The following is a 23,600-nucleotide window of genomic DNA, read 5'->3' as shown; positions in this document are numbered from 1 at the left end:
CATTTTTGTGTGCGAAAGTTCAAAGCCTCCCCCTACTGTGGTTTTGATTTTAGAGTATTGTGGTTTTGATTTTAGAAACTTATGGTTTTGATTTTAGAGTCTCATGGTTTTGATTTTAGAAACTCATGGTTTTGATTTTAGAGTATCATGGTTTTGATTTTAGAGTATCATGGTTTTGATTTTAGAGTCTCATGGTTTTGATTTTAGAGTATCGTGGTTTTGATTTTAGAGCATTGTGGTTTTGATTTTAGAAACTTATGGCTTTGTTTTTAGAAACTTATGGGTTTGATTTTAGAAACTTATGGTCTTGATTTTAGAGTATCATGGTTTTGATTTTAGAGTATTATGGTTTTGATTTTAGAGTATTGTGGTTTTGATTTTAGAAACTTATGGTTTTGATTTTAGAAACTTACGGTTTTGATTTTAGAGTATGTTGGTTTCGATTTTAGAGTATCAAGGTTTTGATTTTAGAAACTTATAGTTTTGATTTTAGAGTACTATGGTTTTTCTAAAATCCAAACCCAGATACTCTAAAATCAAAACCATAATACTCTAAAATCAAAACCACGATACTCTAAAATCAAAACCATAATACTCTAAAATCAAAACCATGATACTCTAAAATCAAAACCATGAGACTCTAAAATCAAAACCGTAATACTCTAAAATCAAACCCATAAGTTTCTAAAATCAAACCCATAAATTTCTAAAATCAAACCCATAAGTTTCTAAAATCAAAACCATTAGTTTCTAAAATCAAAACCACAATGCTCTAAAATCAAAACCATAATACTCTAAAATCAAAACCCTGATACTCTAAAATCAAAACCATGAGACTCTAAAATCAAAACCATAAGTTTCTAAAATCAAACCCATAAGTTTCTAAAATCAAAACCACAAGTTTCTAAAATCAAAACCACAATGCTCTAAAATCAAAACCATGATACTCTAAAATCAAAACCATAATACTCTAAAATCAAACCCATGAGTTTCTAAAATCAAAACCATAAGTTTCTAAAATCAGAACCATGGTACTCTAAAATCAAAACCACGATACTCTAAAATCAAAACCCTGATACTCTAAAATCAAAACCATAATACTCTAAAATCAAAACCATGAGACTCTAAAATCAAAACCACGATACTCTAAAATCAAAACCATAATACTCTAAAATCAAAACCATGATACTCTAAAATCAAAACCATAATACTCTAAAATCAAAACCGTAATACTCTAAAATCAAACCCATAAGTTTCTAAAATCAAACCCATAAATTTCTAAAATCAAACGCATAAGTTTCTAAAATCAAAACCATTAGTTTTTAAAATCAAAACCACAATGCTCTAAAATCAAAACCATAATACTCTAAAATCAAAACCCTGATACTCTAAAATCAAAACCATGAGACTCTAAAATCAAAACCATAAGTTTCTAAAATCAAACCCGTAAGTTTCTAAAATCAAAACCACAAGTTTCTAAAATCAAAACCACAATGCTCTAAAATCAAAACCATGATACTCTAAAATCAAAACCATAATACTCTAAAATCAAACCCATGAGTTTCTAAAATCAAAACCATAAGTTTCTAAAATCAGAACCATGGTACTCTAAAATCAAAACCACGATACTCTAAAATCAAAACCATAATACTCTAAAATCAAAACCATAATGTTCTAAAATCAAACCCATAAGTTTCTAAAATCAAAACCACAATGCTCTAAAATCAAAACCATGATACTCTAAAATCAAAACCATTAGACTCTAAAATCAAACCCATAAGTTTCTAAAATCAAAACCATAAGTTATTAAAATAAAAACCATGATACTCTAAAATCAAAACCATAAGTTTCTAGAATCAAACCCATAAGTTTCTAAAATCAAACCCATAAGTTTCTAAAATCAAACCCATAAGTTTCTAAAATCAAAACCATGGTACTCTGAAATCAAAACCATGATACTCTAAAATCAAAACCATGAGACTCTAAAATCAAAACCGTAATACTCTAAAATCAAACCCATAAATTTCTAAAATCAAACCCATAAGTTTCTAAAATCAAAACCATAAGTTTCTAAAATCAAACCCATAAGTTTCTAAAAACAAAACCATAAGTTTCTAAAATCAAAACCACAATGCTCTAAAATCAAAACCCTGATACTCTAAAATCAAAACCATGAGACTCTAAAATCAAACCCATAAGTTTCTAAAATCAAAACCATGAGACTCTAAAATCAAACCCATAAGTTTCTAAAATCAAAACCATAAGTTTCTAAAATCAAAACCATGATACTCTAAAATCAAAACCATAAGTTTCAAAAATCAAACCCATAAGTTTCTAAAAACAAAACCATAAGTTTCTAAAATCAAAACCATGATACTCTAAAATCAAAACCATGATACTCTAAAATCAAAACCATGAGACTCTAAAATCAAACCCATAAGTTTCTAAAATCAAACCCATAAGTTTCTAAAATCAAACCCATAAGTTTCTAAAATCAAAACCATAAGTTTCTAAAATCAAAACCATGATACTCTAAAATCAAAACCATAAGTTTCTAAAATCAAACCCATAAGTTTCTAAAAACAAAACCATAAGTTTCTAAAATCAAAACCACAATGCTCTAAAATCAAAACCACGATACTCTAAAATCAAAACCATGAGACTCTAAAATCAAAACCCTGATACTCTAAAATCAAAACCATGAGACTCTAAAATCAAAACCATGATACTCTAAAATCAAAACCATCATACTCTAAAATCAAAACCAAAAGTTTCTAAAATCAAAACCATAAGTTTCTAAAATCAAAACCACGATACTCTAAAATCAAACCCATAAGTTTCTAAAATCAAAACCACAATACTCTAAAATCAAGACCATAATAGTATAATAGAATTCAAAACTACTGTACTCTTATTTCGAAACGATGATTTCGCTAAGATCAAAACCAAAATAGTCTTAACTCGAAACCTCTATACTCTAAAATCAAAACCATGACCTTCTAACTTTAAAACTTCTGTATGCTCTATCAGTGTTCAAAACTACGATTCTCTAAAATCAAACCCACTGTTCTCCTATTATTAATCACAATTTATTCTATTTTTTAAACTATCATACTCTTTTAGAGAAATTCAAGCGCAAAATATCTCAATTATAGGGGAAAATAGTTTGAAATTCTTGTACTCTTGATTCAAAACCACGTTTCTTAATTTTTTCTAACTCAAAATTTTTCTCTGTGCAAAAAGACTTTTTTTTAATCTTGATCATTTATGAATTAACGCTTTCCTCCAATTATTTCTACTAGATTTTTTTCATGTCTTGTGCTGTCGGTCGTAAAAGTGACACAATCGAGGAGACATGCAATTGAATTGCACTCTCTAAAATTGCACTGCGACACCTAATGAGTTTCTCCTGGTGTATCAACTTCTTGCATTTTATTTGCATCAGAAACCACACACAACAGCACTAAAAAACAACACTCAAGCGCCATTGAATTGGGACAATAGTTCGGTGACACCATCGTAAATTCACTCAAACATGTTGCTGTTTTCACTAAAGAAGCAATAGTTTTATATGTTACCGTCTGTATTCGAAATTCATCAGTGCGAATCATGGTGTTGAGTTGAAAAGTTCATGCTATATGCAACAAAGATTCCATTCCATTTTGGTACTCACTTAAGTTCAAGAGAGAAACTCCTTATTTTTCCTCTATGCCAATATTATTACAACAATTTGCATTTTGATACATTTCGTGAGTATATTTTCGAGAGAAGCAATAAAATTTTATAGGCTTGAGACAAATAAAACAAGACTCGTTTCAGCATCAAATTGATTATTTTGGGGGCATATTAATAAAGATCAGTAAAACTGAGATTACGAAATTGTTTTTCACACGAACACTCCTATTTGAATTTGTCAAGAATACCTAATATTTATGATTGTACAAATCGTTGAAACATACTTATCGGACCTTCATAGCTATTCTAGTAATAAAAATGCCTGAGCAAATATTCGCTCTGGAGTAGAAATTGTAATCCCCATTAATATCAGTATTTATTATCCATACCTATTGCTTCAATTTTTATCTAATATCACAAAACATATTTTCTAAAACTAGGCAAAAAAATAATTGAAATGTTCTTTAAAAATCATATTAGTTTTGAAAGGGGCGTGGCTTATTTTTCATAGGTAAGATACTTTCTTGGAATTTCTTGTAATTTAATTGACGCGGATAGTAGAATTTGCTCCCACAGGTTTACAGAAGGGCACCACTAAAAGAGTCCCGGTCAAAATCCCGAACGGCAAAATCCAGAATGCCAAAATCCCGAACCCAAAAATCCCGAAAGCCGAAATCCCGAATCGGCCAAAATTCCGAAAGCCAAAATCTCGAATTCTTAATAGTGTCATAACTACTCCCAAGATTGCACTAGCGCTTGGTGGAAGCAAAGGGAAATTTTCTGTGTCCTGGGAAATTATTCTAAACATTATCCTCCAGGATTTTCAACATTCGCAATTTTGGCCCTTCCGGGATTTTGGCGTTCGGGATTTTGGCTGCCTTCTGTATCAAAAGCTTTTAAGAGCTTTCTCAAAAATTCGAACAAATTTTGGAATGACTACGGCAAAATTTGTGTAAAAAGAGGCCATAAGTTGAGGCAGATCACAAGTAATGCAGCCACCCTATTTCTTATGAGCATATGGTTATAAAGTAACACCGGTTTACAACTTTTGAACGCTTTTACGAATTAAATAATTAATTCTGAAGAATCTAAGTTCTACTTAAAACTGAAATATTTCCCTTAATTAATTGATCAACCTTAAAAACTGATCCATTATTAGGACTAGACCTTATTCTTTTGCGGCACTATACATATGAGCAGTAAAAATTAAATTAATAAAACATATTTAGGCAATAACTTAATTTAGAACTTTAAAAGCAATGAAATTTTCTTACAAATTTTCGGAAAAAAAAGAAAATTACATTTAATCTGCAAACAAGTTATTTATATAAATTAATTTAAAATTAATACTTTATTGAATAAACTTGATTTTTAACTTCTCATTTGTTTTTTGGCTTCAATTTGGACTAAAATTGAGATTAGAAAATCGTATTGTTTCTTTTGCTCTAAAGATAATATAAATTATAAAGCAAAGATTCATTTTTAAGCTCCTTTTTTTTACTAAAATTTTTATAATAAGAAATTAATGGAATTTTTATTAGATATTGTTTACTCAGAAAATTTTTCAATAACCTGTGCCAATTTTCAGAAGTTCACATTAAATTTATTTATCATTGCAATGGGCACTTTAAGACACAATCAACTACAAAACAATTTTAAAAGATTAGCTTAGAAAGGCAAACTCATAAAATAGTTCTGCATGCGTAGACGAGATAACAGCACACAAACAACTTCTTATGAATATTTTTAATTCTTCCATTGAGCAAAAGAAAATGCTGGCGATCTATTTTCTTTCTAACTTTCAAACGACAAAATTAATTAAATGACGCACGAAGAAACTATCAAAAGTGATAGGAAGCTTTTTTTTGTCTTATCACAATATTTCACTGAAATTTTCACCAAGTTTTTCTTCAGCTAAATTGCATTAAAAAAGTGCTAAGTGTTTAAAGAAAAATATACAGAGGAAATAATAAAAAAAAAACAGCAAAAGCGTGATCTCTTTTTTTCACATTTCTCCTCTAAGATTAAATTTATTATCATGAGCTGTGAAAATTTCCACATAGTCCATAGAGAGTTTTTCTCTCTCTTTTTCCCACAACAAATGTGGCATGTAACTAAAAATAAATTAAATTTACGCATAAATATTTATCACCTTCTCAATTGCGCCTTTTTTTTCTAACGTAAACAACTCATACTAGTGAGTAAATAAGCTATTACATATTAAGCCCATAATTTAATGACCTCGGTGAGTGCATTAAATAATTTTTCTTTCCGTCCACCCCGAAGCCACAAACAAACAAGAGAACTTGCAGGATTTTCTTGTTTGCTGGAATATTGAGAAATATGTAATAGCTATTGATATTTTCGCAGTTGAAAACAACCACTCAAGTCAAATTCATTAATGAATCAGCAAGAAAGCTCCTTGATGACAATGTGAGCAAACAAAAGGGGAAAACATGTGATTCAGAATGAAGGGTAAGAAAAACATATGGGAAGTTATTTAGCTTAAACAGTTGATATAAATTGTTTGAATATGCAGTAATTTTGTCGGATTTGCATAAAAGTAAGACGAATGCATTTTTTTTTGTCCTCGTGCTTTCTTGTTTGAACTCATCAAATTACACACGACTTAATCTACAACAGGTCACCTTATCATATTTGCACGCTTCGTATGTGATCATATTTCGGCATGTGACACATTCTTAGCTAGAAAAGATATTGTTTTACCTTATGGAAACTATGATTCTTTTATTGGAAGATCCCGAAGATCCTGTTAGTAAATTAAAACGAACGCAAAAAATCTTCAGTCGGCCTACAACACACCAAAAATCGAACATGTTTAATCGAAATTATTCTAAATATAAATTTAGACTTATTTCAAAAACCTTCCAAAATAATCTATTACTGTTTCAACCTGTTTAGAAATATGGCCTCTAAACTCATTTAAACTTTTGACCGTTAAAACCCGACAACTTTTTCTTACTAAATTGAAGATATAACGCAAAGTAAACGTAATTTTCACATTAAAAATTTTCAGAACGAAAAAATTATCCTTTCCTTCCGTTAACTTTTATTAAATATTTGTAGGGAATCCGAAGTTCGAACTAGCTAGCCATTAAAACCTTTTTTTTAATCTTCAAAAAATTAAAATTTCACAAATAATCAATGGAGAAGAATCGAATATACTAAACTCAAAATGGATGAATTATTTATTTCGCTTTTCCGTTTAATTGAGCATTAAAAATTAAAAAAAGGTCTGTTAAAATAAAATATTTGTGAAACCTACTTTTTTTTAAATTTACTTAAGAGCTAGCTAACATATTTTACAAAAAATCTCAAGATGTTTTTCCATGCCCAAACCTCAAAATAATTTACTTCGTTTAGCTATTCAAAATAAGAAAAAAAAACTAAAATTATTTTATAAAAAAAGGGTACCAAAAGTCGCCATGATAGGAAAAATGCTCCTTAATAAGCTAAAAATATAAACCGCAAAAATCTTTTCATTATTTTGTATAGGGGAAAGTGCTCTCCCTTCGAACGTTCATGCCTTCGAATAATGTGAATTTCTTTTGTTTTTCGTAGGAGATTTACACTAAATTATCACGGAATTATCAACAATTGATGATAAGAATTTAAATATTTAATAGAAATGTGGAAGTCTCTTAGGAAAACATTATTCGAAGGCATGAACGTTCAAAGGGAGAGTACTTTCCCCTATGCCAATTGCTATATTAATGATCAATTTAAGTATTTCTATGTATTGTTGGATTTTGACCTGGCGTTATGAATATCTATTCTATGAGGACACCTCCGGTGATCGACATTGGAAACTTTATTTCGCCTCAAGAAGAAAAACAAATTTTCTGTCTTGCCCAGAACTTTCGGTCTAGATGTAGACCTTCTCTAGTGCCTACAAAAAGATTTTCATTTTATTTTCAAACTTTTCTGACACAGTCGAATGAGTTAAAATTTAAATTGTTCAAATGAATAAAAAATAATAATAAAAAGAAAGCCTTTTTGTAGAAACTGAAGGTCTACATTCGGGCCGAGAGCTCTGGCCAAAACAGAAAATTTGTGTTTCTTCTTGAGGTGAAAGAAAGTTTCCACTGCTGATCACTGGAGATGTCCTCATAGAATATTTCCAGAAATAATTACATTTTTTATTTATTTATTTATTTATTTTGAACACTCGAATTACATTAAAGATGTAATTGTAAAAATGCACTGGTTTTTTTCGGATCAACATGAATTGAGATTTAGTTAGATGCATCTGATACACCTGAAGTGCGCTACAGATATTAAGATATCAATTTAAAAAAAAAAACATTTTGTTTTCGGGCACTAATGCAGAAACAACCTAGTGGTTCGAAGAACACCGTCGATCCCTGGTACTCTTGCCTTATCTTAATTTATACTTCTCAGAATTTTCAAATATGGCACTATTCCGGAAAAGTGTCAAGAAGGCCTACAACATACCGGAAATTTATACTCAAAATTTTATTTATTTTCAAAAATCTACGGATATTCAGATTGGTATGACTTCTTGTGTGTTCAGAACCGAATAAATTACACGTTTAAGCATAACTCGTTGGTGCATTTTCTATAAAATCTTAGTATACAGCCGGGCCGTTTGGAATTAAGAATGACCCTATGAATACGTGATGAATCGAACAATCGACTAAACTACAGCATTTACAGTAGCTGTGATTAAGAACCAACTTAACTGACCAGCGTTTGCTGATTCCTCATAAAAAATCCATTCAATTTTATATTATATTTATTAATAATCGCACTTCCATGCAATATGATACTTAATAAAATATTTTGCCCGCAACTCGGTCAACAATAGACTTTTTATCTAAAGCCCCATCTATCTTCTGTCATTTCCAACTCCTACATAAATGTCTAGTGTATTAATTACTTGTTATTGTTATCACTTTATGCAGATGATGTTTATCTCTTTTCAGTGCTTTATTCTTAAGAGTCAACTTTCTAAGCATCTCTCAAGCAGAATGCCGGAAGAACCCTGAGCATATAATTTGCAATTTGTAGCAAAGCAAAAGAGACTTTCTTAACTTGATAAATGTACTTCATACATTTGATATTCAAGTAAAATAGTGCACACCGCTGAGAATGCCATCCCGGAGAGAGAAGATGGAGAGGATTTCATATACGCCACAAGATGTGGAACTAGTCTGTGAATACGTTGTTTCTTAACAAAATAAATTATTGTTTGTAGGAAAACCAGTTAATAAGGCAAGGAAAACAAACAGCCTCTTCAAGACGATCAGTGAAAATTTTTAACTCTGCTATTTTTCCCACTTAATTTAATTCACCGATAGTTTAACCCGCATAACAGTGGAGGAGATATTTATAAGTGCAACTTTTTCTTTCCATAATTAAAATTTACAGTTTGTTGCGATAGAGGTATTTTGCGAGATAAACTTGACGTCGAGACAGAGATTTCCTCTAATAAACTATATAATATTACTTTAATAGTTATCATTTCTTTAAAGGCAGCACTCAAGTTATTAGGGATATTGTAATTAAAATAAATGAGACAAAAGATAAATTATCCGATTTTCACAATACTTCGCAAAAATTTAACTTTATTTAATTATTTTCATATGATTTAGAACAGTTTACTTTAAAATATTCAAATATATTTTTTTATATATCAAAACTAATGATTTCTCTTAATAAATTGTTTCAAAATAAAGGAACAAATTGTTTCACAAATATACCGCAGTGTGTAATTGTAATGCTATATAACAAAGTCTAACTAAAAACTTAATTCTCAAGATGATATCAAAAATACTTAATCTTAATAAGTGGATACTAAAATTGTTGATCAAAGGCACAGACACTTCAATCAGCAATTGCTGTAACTTTATCACATTGTTAACAGTTCCTTTTCAGCTTATCTGAGTAAACAGCTTATGGACTCGATATTAAGGGTATCACAAAAAATAAACCAGGAAAATCATTTGATGGAGAAGAAAGAGTAGGAAGAGAGATCAGCGAAAACCAGAAGTCGATATATCTAACCGTTTGACCTCCAATTCGGTGGTAAATCAATAGAGAAGCGAAATATATCGAGCGTTAGTTTCCCCGAAATTTCAGAATTTCAAAATTTTTACTATGCCAAAACCTGCTCCAAATGGAAATTTTTCGCTACTCCAAATGGAGACGTCATTGTTTTCATGATAAATACAGTACTAAATTATTATATTTATATATTTTCTATACCACAGTTTCATTATTTAGTTAATTTTGCTCCAAATAAAGCGAAAATCCATTCATATTCACAAATTTTAATTTATTAATTTCTGAGAAAAATTAAAAGTGTACCTTTTCACCATCGAATTTTTCATCGATCGACCATGTTTTCCAATGAAAAACACAATGAGGTGACTATTGTTTATTCGTTTTCTTTAACATTTACGTTATATTTCTGGTTAATTTTAGTTAAATTAATTGCTAATCTTTGTTGTTAACGGTACGTGAAGTTTTCAAATGAAATAATTACATATTTCGTGAACAAAAAGGGTTTTTCTGAAATGTCTGCAAATACTTCAATAGGAAACCCCAGAAATATGATTTTTTGGAGAGATTTTCTTATTGTTTTAAATGGGAAAGGAGAAAAGACCAGGAATAAGAAAAAATCCTGCACTCAGGAGCAACTTAACAAGGTTTAGGAAGCCTTTTGTCGCGGTTTCATTTACACTATTTGTCTCCAATTAGAAACTTTCCCTTGTCTCCATTTGGATTAACATGTTTCCAAAAGAAGCATTTTACGCTCGCGTATTTTTTCTTGTATTTAAGAAGTTTTCAAATTATATTTTCACTAAACAGTAACATTCTTGAAGAGTCAAGGAGCAAATTTATGTAATTCTCTTAAGAAAAAATATGAACTTAATGTGTTGCATCTTCTGTCAAAGTTAAAGCATCTGGAAATGGTTTTGAATTAGGACATTTACCCTAAATATGATTTAAAATCAAAACCTGTTATTGCTCTGCCTTAACAGTTTGAGCAATGAAAAGTGTTTCAATGTGATTCAAAATTTATTTTGGTCAGTGTTGATCATTTGGAAGATTTTGGAGTTGGCCAGTTGGTCAGGTGGTTCTTGATTTTCGACTTTTTTTCAGCAAGTTCAGCACAAAAATATTCCATTGAGCAGTTAAAGTGCCTATTTTGGAAGTTTTGCCAATTGGAAGACATCATGCCACTTTTATTGAATATCAAACTGTTTATTTAGCGACTATATTTTTTCCTCAATTCTTTGCTTTTGTCGTATTATTTCCTTCTCTTTTGCTGCTGCTTTAAGCATATTGGAGAGAAAAAAAAAACACCTAACTTGTGACTCATAATTTGCTATTCCTATCGCAAAATATAACCAATAGCAATGATCCCCGAGACCAGTGCAATTTAGCTTTTTATTTCTCTTTTAGCTTTGATATTTTTCTTCCACACCTTCATGTCTACATGGAAAACATGTACATAATGTTGTATACATATTTATTTGATGTATATACCTTTTGAAAATACTTTCCCAGGCAACGATTGTCTCAAATCTAATACAAATTTCTTGCACATACAAATGGGAAAGTTCAACGCTGAATTGCAATTTGCTTGGGTGGAAACTTCTTTCTTATAGCCGGAGAAGATGAAATAATAAAAAAAAATATCGCATATAATTTAATATTAAAATTAAATATAAATTAATCTCATAATCCATTTTACGGTGCATTATTTGAATATAACACTTTGGGTGAGCTTTCTAAACCGCCACGCATCCATCTCGAGGTAAAATTTATGTGATCTTCAGTCGAAAACTCCAATAAGGTTTGATCGAAAAATTATAGTGATCACTATCGTCTCTGCTGCTGATCGTCATTTTCAAATAGAGAGTTCAGTGTATCTCACCAGAGTGACTAATAACCCGCAATAAAAAAAAAACCACATTCACCATCTCAACTTTAGACGAGATTGCGGGCATAAAAAAATAACCCAAAGTGATCACGATCTCCCACCATAATTAATCTTGCAAATATGACTGAATTCTTTTTTTTTCTTTCTGGCATAAGATCGAGAGCTCAGAAATGGGTTAAATTTATTCCAATTGCTTGCAGATCTCATCCACAAAAGCCACACACCAGAGAAAACAAACAGAAGAGGGAAAAAAAGAATTGTATCAACCTTGAATTAAAATTAATTTGTGGGTTTTGTTGATCACCAAATAGCTCAATTGGCCACAATTGTCTTATAGATAGCTGTAAGAGGAGAATATAAGCAGCAAATCACAATTTATTCTCCAAGTTTATTTTTCACTTGGATACTACCCAAAGAAATCACCATGAGCCACCATGACACTTCTAAATATTTCCCCGAATTAATACACCAATTCCAGTGATTACGATCCACCCAAAACACGCTAGTGATAAGCTTGATCCAGCTTATGGCAGCTGTGATTCTCACATTTCCAAGGTGAGTCATCACTGAGTGAGTGAAATCCGAAAAAGTTAAAATAACATTCCGAAAATGTTAATTTTACCCTGCAGTATTGATCCGGAATCGGTGTAAATATTATGCTTTTTAGTTGTATTAGGGGTTAAACTTACCATTTTTCATGTTATTTTTACCCTTAAAAGGGTGTAAAATTAACATTAAAAAATGTTGATATATTTTTACACCTAAAAAGTGTTAAAATTATGAGGAAAAAAAGTGATCTCTTAAAATAGTGATCTCTTAGTGATCTCTTAAAATTTTCTAAAATTTTGACAATTCCTGAATTAATTGATTTATCTTTAAAAAAAATGTAAAATAATGCGCTTTTTATCTGAAGGGTGGGTACTAGCATTAAGACGGAGGTGGATGGCTTAACACTAAACCTTCCAAGACCCAGTCAAATTGACCGGTTTAAAATCAACACATGTTTAAACGGTACAATGTCACTATCAAACTTTATGAATTTCTTAAAATGTGCTTGTAATATATTTTTCAGTGTTTAAATTTTAATTTTTTGCACTTCTACAAGATAAATTTGTTGATTATCTCACCCTACCATGGTTTGTCATTTGACCGAAAAACGACTAAAAACGGTCAGTAGGTTTAGGGCAGAATCACATTGACAGTGAAATTCTCACCGTATTTTGTTACTATACGCATTTTTATTGCAATTCTTAACGCAAATTTTCCATAACCGTATTACCTTATCTCATACTCTGTGGCACTAGGTGAAAATAATATAAGAAAATTGAAGAAATAACACAAAAATACGATAAACGGTGAGCAAACAAAAACTGTTCGATTAATTTCTCTTAGAGTTTTTTTTACTTACCATTTATCGAATTTTCGTTTTATTTCTTCAATATTCTTATATTATTTTCACATAGTGCCACCGAGTATGAGATAAGGTAATACGGTAATGAAAAATTTGCGTAATAATTGCAATTAAAATGCGTAAATTAACGAAATATGGTAAGGCTACGGCGAGCATTTTATTGTCGATGTGATTCTGCCCTTAGTGTTAATCTTCACTTTTCAATGCATAAGGTAAATGTGCCAAATTTCGGTATAATAATAATAATAATAATAATGGTGGCACAACAATCCATTAAGGAATAAGGCCTTCCCGCAAGGGGATTTCTAGACACGCATTATTATTTTTTTCTTGTACGGGATGAGGTTGTTAGTCCCATGCCATGTGAAATCAAGTGCAGTGAAGCTCACTGGATGCAATCCGAACATCTTTAACGCCAGAAAAATTCCTAGTGACCTAAAGGGGATTCGAACCCGGGACACTTGCATCATAGAGCAAGTACTCTACCATTTGACCCTTTGAGTGCCACAAATTACGGTATAGTTGCATGAAACTGCCAAAGTCTTAAGTTTCAAAGGTAATATTTTTGATACAAATTGAATTTTTTAATTCTTCTTTTTAAAGAGTGTTGCTTGGAACCTTGTAGATAATTTGTCGTTTTTGTTTTCTCTAAAAACATTCGTTAATACTTTTTAAAATGAATAAAAATATAGACATAGCTTTCGACAATATTTCGGCTATATTGATTCTTACAGTTTCTTGCCCTACCAGTTAAGTTGGAGATTTCGATGGCAGCCAAAATCCCGAAAGCCAAAATCCCGAGAGCCAAAATTCCGAAAGCCAAAATCCCGAAAAGGCAAAAATCCCAAATGTTTAAAATCGTGAAAGGGATGAAATTATATGGAGGAAAATGTATAGAATAATTTCCCAAGACACAGAAGATTTCCCTCTGCCTCCAGCAAACGCGGATGCAATCGTGGGGTCGGAGTAGCTATGACACTTTTAAGAATACGGGATTTTGGCTTTCGGGATTTTGGCCCATTCGGGATTTTGACTTTCGAGATTTTGGCTTTCGAGATTTTGGCTTTCGGAATTTTGGCTTTCGGGATTTTGACCGGGACCCGAAGATCTACCTTCAAATCTACATTTTTTTCCGAGTTCGCTAGGTCAACTGACCGGATCGATTTTTCTTCAACTTTTAGTTTAGCTCAATCGAAAACGATCGCCTGATTTAAAGCATCACAACAGTTGTGATTTTAAAAGAATCACGACTAAAAACATGAGAGAAGAGAAAAAATAGCGAAAGAGAGTATAAATGGGAGGAATATAGAAATATTTAATGTTTTTGGAAATGCAAAAACAAACAGAAAGACAAGAAATCGCCTGATGTCTCGAGACTACAAATTGTGCCTTTCCTTCGTTTCTGGTGATCGTGTGATCGCGACTTTTGCGCGTCAATATAGGCTCAACTCTATCTGAAAAAAGTGCTTCTCAAACACATCTCAAAGCATCGATTTGAAGTTCCATTTGTCTTTTTTTATATAAACTTACATTCATTTCATCATTTGCCACTATTAATAAAATAATCTTATCTGTCTTCAATTATAAATTATACCCCCTTGTTTGAACCCAATGCACTAGCATTGGCGCATTTCAGCATTTCTCGAGGGTCAACGCAGCCATCGCAAGAAGGCAACAAATTGATCAAGAGCTTATTTGAACTTTTTTTTCCAAGCATGGTCTTTGATAAACTATGGTTTACGATAACGTAAATAATATTATGTCCCACTTAAAATAGATTAAGGGAGTGGCTATTGCACCGAATGCTAATACTTTTTCATACTTTCTATCTTGAGACAAAACAAATTTAATTTTCTCAAAGGATTTTCCAACAATAAAACCACAATCTTTTAATAAAGTCGAGTAAATTGAACTAGGAAAGGCACTACTATAATGGAATAGGTTAGGTTTCAGAATTTGGCAAAGAGAGTTTGTTCCATATAAAACTTGGAGGAAATTTTGTATGATCTTTATCCACAAACTTCATAAGTTTTTCTCGAATCTTGTACAAAATGCACTCAATTTAAGGAGCTTTTGGTAAATATTGTTGCAAAAATATCTCTTTCGGAAGAAATTGAAAAAAATAAATATTTTACTAAACGTTAGCATTTCAGAATTTATGCTGAACTTATTGGCTAATCCATTAAGTAAATTCGGAACTTGACTTATGTAAAAACAAGTTTCGTATAATATATATATATATATTAAAAATTAAAATTTAAAAGCAAAATATGGACACTCAGAAAAATAATCGAGTAAAACTTACTCAAATCGATATTGAATTAGTAACTCTTTTTCGTTGTGATTTTCGAATAACTATATTTTAGAGTTGATTTTACTTCAATTTAGATGTAATATTCAGAAAAGTCATTTTAATTTTTTTTCCTAAAATTTACATGACAAAAGAGTGTAAATAAATCTTTTTAAGACTGAAAATTACTCGTTTTAAAAGTTAAAATAACTCTAGTGCTATATTTCGACCGTATGCGTATACTAGGCCCTGAAGAAGATCCCATTCAGGATCGAAACGTTGGCAAAATAAAGTCAAATTGAAGAACAAAAAATTAGACCGAATTTCCCACTTTGACTTCAGTTAAAATAACTCGTTTCAAGACTTAAAAAAATCTTTCTTAGAGTTAAAATAACTCTCTCAAATTCCAAAATTAATGTTTTGCAATTTTATGTTTTTTTTTATTTTACCATTTTCTTTATTAATATTTTCTTGACCTCAAGTTCCCTATATTCCGAGCGAAATATCACGTATGATGCTCGCACATGTCTTCATGAAACACTGTTAGGCATATTTCTAGTTGATGTTCCTTATGAACTTTGTCACACGAAAATCTTCTTGAATGAAGTATATTCTTAAACGAAAACACTTAAGCATATACTTCAGTCGAGATGAAATTTTACATCGAAAAAGTGTATTACATCGATATCCGACGAATTAATTCAACTCGCACGAAGAGTTGTTTCAACTCTATTTACTAAAATTTACAAAGAAAAAAAGTAACAATTACATCGATATCCGTAGAGTTAATTCAACTTTGCCATAGAGTTCTTTTATATTTTTTAGTTTTTTTCTTAGTGAATGAATTTACAGTATTTTAAACTATTTACGATATTTCGAAATTTTCTAATACAAAAAAAAATAAAATTATAAGTCTTTCTTTTATCTAACTACACCTTATTTGTACGTAGTACTAGATCTGATGTATGTTCTAGGCGTTCTAGGCATATCATATACGTGTATAGTACAGTTCAATTTAAATAGACATGCAAACCCATGGGAAAAAGAATAGAATAAAATGATTGATGCATATCTTTTCTTTTATAAATCGCTAAGTTCACTAACACTATTCTCCATAAATAAATGGTAAGTTTTACATAGTTATTGAAATCTTTACCATTTATTATAATTTTGTTTTTATTTGTTCTATTTTTTGTATATTAAACCGGCAAGTGAATAATTGTGAATCCGATAGTTTCGATAAAAACTCATCAAATTATTGAGAAAAGCTTTGACTAAACTTTGATGTTCGGTATACCTCTAGCAGCTCTGATCATTCCAGTCTAAATCTAAATTATGGAATGTCACGGGTTCGAATCTCCTTTAAGCTTCTAGAAACTTTGTATTATTAAAGATTTTGGAAGGAAGGCTCTTCCGTCAATTCGCCATGGCTTGGAAGTTGGGACTAAACACCTTATTAATCAACTTTATTACAAAATTATTGTGCCGCATTAATTTTCTTTCTAAAATTCTACCTTAATCCAAAATTTTATTTCAAATTCTTTTTAAACAAAATTGTTTCTCTTCAGTACAAATAAATGCACTACAAACTTTCTTCAGCATCAGTGTAACTTCCTCAATCATTAGATAAAGTCCATGTTTCACAAGTCTATCCCTCAAAGTAAAGCAAGTGCTGTCAATTTTCTTTCTGAGTCACAGAAACTGTGCAAAACATCGTAAAACTGTCGAAAATGGACGTGAAAGTTTGAAAAGCACTGCTTTAAGTGCCACAAGCAAAGACAGAAAATTTATTGCTGAGACTGAAAGCTACGAAGTGAATATGAAGTTGAAAATGTTGCTCGGAAACTCTCTCACACCTCTTCTCGTCACTTTTGCATTTTTATTGTAATTCTGGATGAGGTGATCGTCAGTGTTTAAGACGGTGAAAGAAACACTGTCACATAAGTTAGTTTGAAGAAAATATCTTTTAGATTTAGAGCCATGGGTGTGTTGTTTCTCCCCATTTAGATCTATATTTCTCGTCTTGATGCCTTTTTTTTGTCATTCAATTTGCTTCCATTTAGAAAAATTTTATATGTCTATTTTATGAAGTATATAATGGCTAAAAATCTTTTTCTATATTCCATCTTTCTCTGCCTATCATCTGCTGGATTTTATTTCCATCTTTTCCAGAGCCAAGTGTGGGAATTGGAGAAGAGAGTTTGAATATAATACTTCCAACTGTGTTATCATCGTCACAGTATGTAGCCATATATAGCTGCTTTTTTTATTGCTCAAACTCTTACAGAAGAAATTGTGTGCAAACCATCAATTGCGAGTTGTATTTCGACGATTCCTCTTGCCAAAATTTTGGCATTAAAAAGATTGAAGAAAAATGTTGCCATTTGTCCGACTTTCCGTCTGACTGTTACTGGTCTAGAGGACAAACGGTTAGAGATATTGACTTCCGACTTTCGGTGACCCTCCCACACGTTGATATTCTCTTTAATTATTTATTGCCAATACCATAATTTTTCGATTTATTTCAAAGCAACAGCAACCGATTTTTTATTTTCAAATGTTAAGACCGGAAAATTTAAAAAAACGCCATTTGGATTTTTCAATGCCAATTTTAAAACTATTCTCAAAAGCTTATTTTTTAAGCGATTTGGTCAAAATTGGATTTATTTGAAAGGTCTTGAAATCTTCCATCAGACTGTATTGATTTCAATCGGTTATAAACCGTTGAAATATAATAATGATTGCACAACGTTCCATACAGGAATTAGGCGGTATTAGGCTGTCACAAGTGAGATTTTCGGAACATCCATTATTATTTTTTCTTAAACGGGGATAGGATTGTCACACTATAATTGCCATGCTCTGTGGAATCAAGTTGAATGAGCTTACTGGATAAAAATCGTTTCAAACGCCTTTAATTCCAAAAAAAATCCTAGTAAGTGGATTCGAACTTCGGATATTTACATCATTAGATCGAGTACTCTACCACTTGACCCAAAACCCAAAACCGATAAAATACCAATAATGAATCGATGAACTTTTAATGAAAATTTATTTTATATTAGGGTAAGTGTGCCAAATTTCGGCATAGTTGCATGCAAGCGCCAAAGTCTCAAGTTTGAAATCTAATATCTTTAACAGAAATTGATTTTTTTCATTCCTTCTGCTTAAGGAGTGTTGCTTGGAACCTTGTAAAGAGTTTACCATTTTTATTTACTTTAAAATCATTCTCAATACATTTTAAAATTAATAAAAATGTAGACATAGCTTTGGTGCCTTATTTCGGCCACTTTCATTCTCATATTTCCTTGCCCTTCGGGAATTCTTCCAATGTCTTTTTCACGTCATCTCGTTTGTCAAAGCTACATTTTTGTTATTCTTTTGCATTGCATAATCTCTAGAGTATGTAAAAACTAAAAAATCATGGAAATTCGAGGTACAAAAAAGGTGGCCGGAATTGCAAGCTGGTCGGAATTGCAAGCTGGCCGGAATTTGGCACACTTACACTAATTCAATATGGACGTCTTACCATTTTAAGTATAGTTTATGAACCAGTTAAATGAGTTTTTCGGATTTATCCGAATTTGTGCGTTCGAGCACTCCGCGAACTTTCTCTAGTCACAGTTTTACGACAAATTGAGGAAATAAGAGAGGGCATGAGACGAAAAGAGACTTACATTGTAATAAAATCATCTTCTATAATTCTCACAAAAACAAGTTCCAAAATTTTAAAAATAAATAGCAAAATGTTTAATTATGGCATTATATCACAATTTATTTGACTTCCCCTCCTTTATTGCCATATTTTTCCACTCTTCTCTCACCCATAGATAACTTTGCACTTCTATCGCGGCCACAGTTATATTATTATTTGTTTGAAAGTGATAAAAAGTCCTATACTCTCCCTCCTGCAGTTCAGCCAAATGCCCATCAAATGGTCTATCATGGCATTCCGGACAAATAAAGTGCTGTTAACCTTTTTCCAAAAGTCACTATCATACTCCCAACAATAATGTTATCAATCAATTTTCATCTATTTCAAGAACGTTAAATGGAAAAGTCCAACCTTTTCAATTGATTCTCTACAATTTTTCCCATTCAGACTTCCATCAAAAAGCTTCTGTTGTCGCGCATTTGTGCTTCACCAAAGCTATTTTTGCATCAAATTCATATGAATTTCGTAACAAAGCTCATACATAATCTCCATGTCGATGGAGCCATAAGGTGACACAACCGACAAGATCTTATTCCTCGCTTAGAGACACATTATATTCTCCTCGTAGCTATTTTTTTCCTCCTTTCAACATCAAACTAAATAAGGAGCTAAGCTTTTGGCCAAATGAATCGCAAAACGACATTTTTTTTACCACTGACAACTTAAAAAGAAACTGGTTGAATTTCTTATTGACAAATTGATTGGGAGTCTCTCTTGTGAGAAAATTGCAATTCATTTTATAAAAAAAACGAAAATTCTTTAATATATTCCATATGATTTCAGCTTTTTCAGTGAGAAAATAATTTCTTGCAAATACCCAGTCACGATGGACAAATTTATCATGATTTTTAGATTTTGGAAAGGCTATAAATTATTGAAATTTCAAATTGGACCTAAATTAATTAAATTCCGAATGGCATTATAATCACATTACTAATAATGCAATTATTGAATTATCTAGTGCCATTGCAATTTATCATATTTTGGGACTATTCTGAAATGATTCATTGTATTTTATTATTACGTGTCACTGGATAAAATTCACATTCTGCACACCTTCAATTTTATAAAACCATAAAAGAGACGAATAAGTTAATTAAACTCTAACTGACAAATTTATTTTTTGCTCACTAAATTAGATTACAAAATATTTCATTTCAAGTGTAATTTATTTAGTTATTTATACTTGCAAGCTGCATTCAACCAAAAATACGAGAGAAAAAGCATCAACCATAAAAATAACAAATAAGTATATTTAATTTGATTTTATTTCTTTAGAAGATGGGTTATCTAAAAAAATTGTGTACCTTCAATTTAAAAAAAAATGAATACTAATAATTTCATTATATGTGAATAAAATTTATCGCTATTGAACGGTCTTAATTTAATTGATTTTTATTATTAGTGCTCAATAAATTCAAAATTGGATTCTGTTCAAAATTATTCTTTTGTACCCAAATTACATTACTTTACTTTTATTGTAACTTTTTAATGTTTTCATTTACTGAGAGAAATCCAAAAAAAAGTTAAAATAGCATTATGAAAATGTTAAGGGTAAGTGTGCCAAATTCCGGCCAGCTTGCAATTTCGGCCATATTTTTTGTTCCTCTAATTTCCATGAATTTTTAATTTTTGCATACTCTTGAGATTGTACAATGCAAAAAATAACAAAAAATGTCGCTTCGACGAGGAAGATGATCTGAAAGAGACATTGAAAGAATTCCCGAAGGGCAAAGAACTATGACAATGAAGGTGGCCGAAATAGGCCACCAATGCTGTGTCTACATTTTTACTCATTTTAAAATGTATTAAGAATGATTTTAGAGAAAATAAAGATGATAAACTGTCTGCAAGGTTCCAAGCAACACTCCTTTTAAAAGAGTAACAAAAATATTCAATTTTTATTGAAAATATTACATTTCAAACTTGAGACTTTGTCGCTTGCATGCAACTATGCCGAAATTTGGCACACTTACCCTAATTTTACCCTACGGTATTGGATCGAAATCGGTGTAAATAATTACCCTTTTTAGGTGTATATTAGGAGTCAAAGTTACTCTTTTACAAGTTAATTTTACACCTAAAAGGGTTTAAAATTAGCAAGAAAAATGTTGATGTATTTTTATACTAAAAAATGTTACCGGTATGACGAAAAAAAGTTCATCGTACCCTCTTCTTGTCTTCTCATAGTTCTAATGCATCCAGTTCACAATTGTTTTGAAGTTTTAAGGCGGAATCACATTGACAGTAAAATGCTCATCCTCACCGTCAAAGTCTTACCGTATTTCGTTAATTTACACATTTTCATTGCAATTCTTAACGCAAATCCTCAATTACCGTGTTACCTTATCTCATACTCGGTGGCACTAGATGAAAATAATATAAGAAAACTGAAGAAATAAAACAAAAATGCGATAAACGGTGAGCAAAAATACAGTACGAAAAACTGTAGCAAAGTCATACAGTTTTTTTTGCTCACCGTTTATCGCATTTTCATTTTATTTATTCAATTTTCTTATACTGCTTTCACCTAGTACAACCAAGTATGAGATAAGGTAATACGGTAATTGAAAATTTGCGTAATAATTGGAATGAAAATGCGTAAAACAACGAAATACGGTGAGCATTTTACTGTCAATGTGATTCTGCCCTTAACTGTATTTGGATGAATATTCCATTTATTATAGGTCCATAAACAGTTTTATCCGACTGAAAATTATCCCAGACTCAAAGACCTTTCAAATGAATCCAAACTTATTCTTATCGGTTGAGAAATAAATACTCTAGAATTGTTTTAAACTTTAAAGTTGAAAAAAATATTTGAGAATAAAGGACAACAGATACGGACGAAATATAATCCATTAAAAATACTAAAATAATATTTCACTGAACAAGTTCTATTTGCCAACCATTTCAATGAAGCATTGCAGAGTTTTAATTTTTTTATATTTAATGTATATAATGCACGAACATAACTATTGACAAAATATTACAAACAATATACCTTTGATCTAAAACTGTTTTTTTAGATTATGCGTCAACAACTCTCAATTCGCGACTATTTCTAAATTAATTCTGTTGATGTTATATAAATTCCCTTTTGTCATATACGTAAACAAAACCATTTAATTATTTATAGATAGTAGTCAGTATCACCATTTAAACCGTGGAAAAAACCCAAACATTTCGTGCAGATCAATATACGATAGTGCTGAACACCATTCCAATTTGATAATTCTTAAATGAGGGACTACAGATGGTCCTAACCAAGGGTAATTGCCAAAGTAAATTGCGCCCTAGTTCTTTTCGAGATAGTCCAATTCTTTGGAAGCTAAACAGAGCCAGAAACTTGCTAATGAGCCCAAAAAAGCGTGAAGCCAAAAACTGGTGAAAAATTTCCATATGACTTGGTGTCCACCACAATTGAGCTATCAAAGGGGAAAAAGAAATTTCCATACAGTCGATGAAAATGACCAGCATAGAGGAAAGAATTGAGAATGGAATATCATCACAGTCAGAGGAGCAAACAAAAAGGAATGAGAAAAAAATGAGAGAAATAAGCGAAGAGGTTGATTGTATGGGAACACGAAAAATTTGCGTCAACGAAAGCCGTTGAGTATGGGGCAGAAAATAACCCGAAAAGGTGGTTTTCCAAACCGTCAATGGTATTCCGTATCATACAAAAGAAGATCCAAAAAATAACATAGCACCAGGGTCGAAAGAATGTCATTTGCTGTAGATAATTTTCAACCACACATCAAGCATTAAATATACGTGAAAATTACTTGACAAAAATAGAAAAAAAAGATTATATTGTAGACGTAAGATATTGCGTTGTTGATTTGAAACTTTTCTGAGGGGGTCTAACACGCTAAACCTTTGGTTTGGGGACAAAGGATTCAGAGAGTTTAAGAATTTCTGAGGAAGTTGACTTTTGAATAAATAACATCGAGGGGAGATTATGATAAAATTAGACTTACCGGCGTCAATAGCTGTGGCGTTGCGGCCGGTGATGAGATATTGGTGGTGAACTTAATGCCGGAACCAAGATCAAAATCACAAATTTTAATTGGGCACAACTTGTCCGGATGCACACAGAGAATATTCTCAGGCTTCAGATCACGATGGGCGATTCCTTTCTTATGCAAGAAATCCAAACCTGATGCTATCTCCCGGATTATCTGTGCAGCCTCATGTTCCGAGAAGCACACATACTCCTGAATACGCGTTAACAGAGGTCCTCCGTTAATCTACCAACAAATTAGATTAGCATAAATTTCCCTGAAGGCAACCAAAATAGGAGGCATCATCAATTTTCTCACCTTCTCAAAGACGAGATAGAACTTCTCGTCGTCTTCGAAGAATTCAATCAACTGAAGGATACCCGGATGTCCTTGACAGTGATGGAAAGTCTCCACCTCACGGAAAACACGAGCACGAGCATGCCCAGGAATCTTATCAATTATCTTCACAGCATACTCGAGATCCGTGTAGATATTAACACACGTCTGGACAGATGCATAAGCACCTTCACCCAAAATCTCTCCAGTCAACTTGTACAATTCTGCAAAAAGAT

General features: G+C 31.5%; 1 protein-coding gene across 1 annotated transcript in view; it reads right to left on the bottom strand.

The window, feature by feature from the left end:
• Positions 1–23,600, bottom strand: part of LOC129799029 (MAP kinase-interacting serine/threonine-protein kinase 1) — a 74,795-nt gene that overhangs the window by 36,701 nt on the left and 14,494 nt on the right. Inside the window, exons 3-4 of the mRNA XM_055842624.1 lie at positions 23,347–23,588; positions 23,005–23,274 (exon numbers count right to left, since the gene is read on the bottom strand). Coding sequence (XP_055698599.1) covers positions 23,005–23,274; positions 23,347–23,588 — 512 coding nt within the window. The remainder of the gene's footprint in view (positions 1–23,004; positions 23,275–23,346; positions 23,589–23,600) is intronic.

The sequence above is a fragment of the Phlebotomus papatasi genome, chromosome 1, assembly GCF_024763615.1.
Source record: "Phlebotomus papatasi isolate M1 chromosome 1, Ppap_2.1, whole genome shotgun sequence".
NCBI lineage: Eukaryota > Metazoa > Arthropoda > Insecta > Diptera > Psychodidae > Phlebotomus > Phlebotomus papatasi.
Note: the sequence above shows the minus strand (reverse complement) of the source record. Positions and strands in the feature narration are given on the sequence as shown.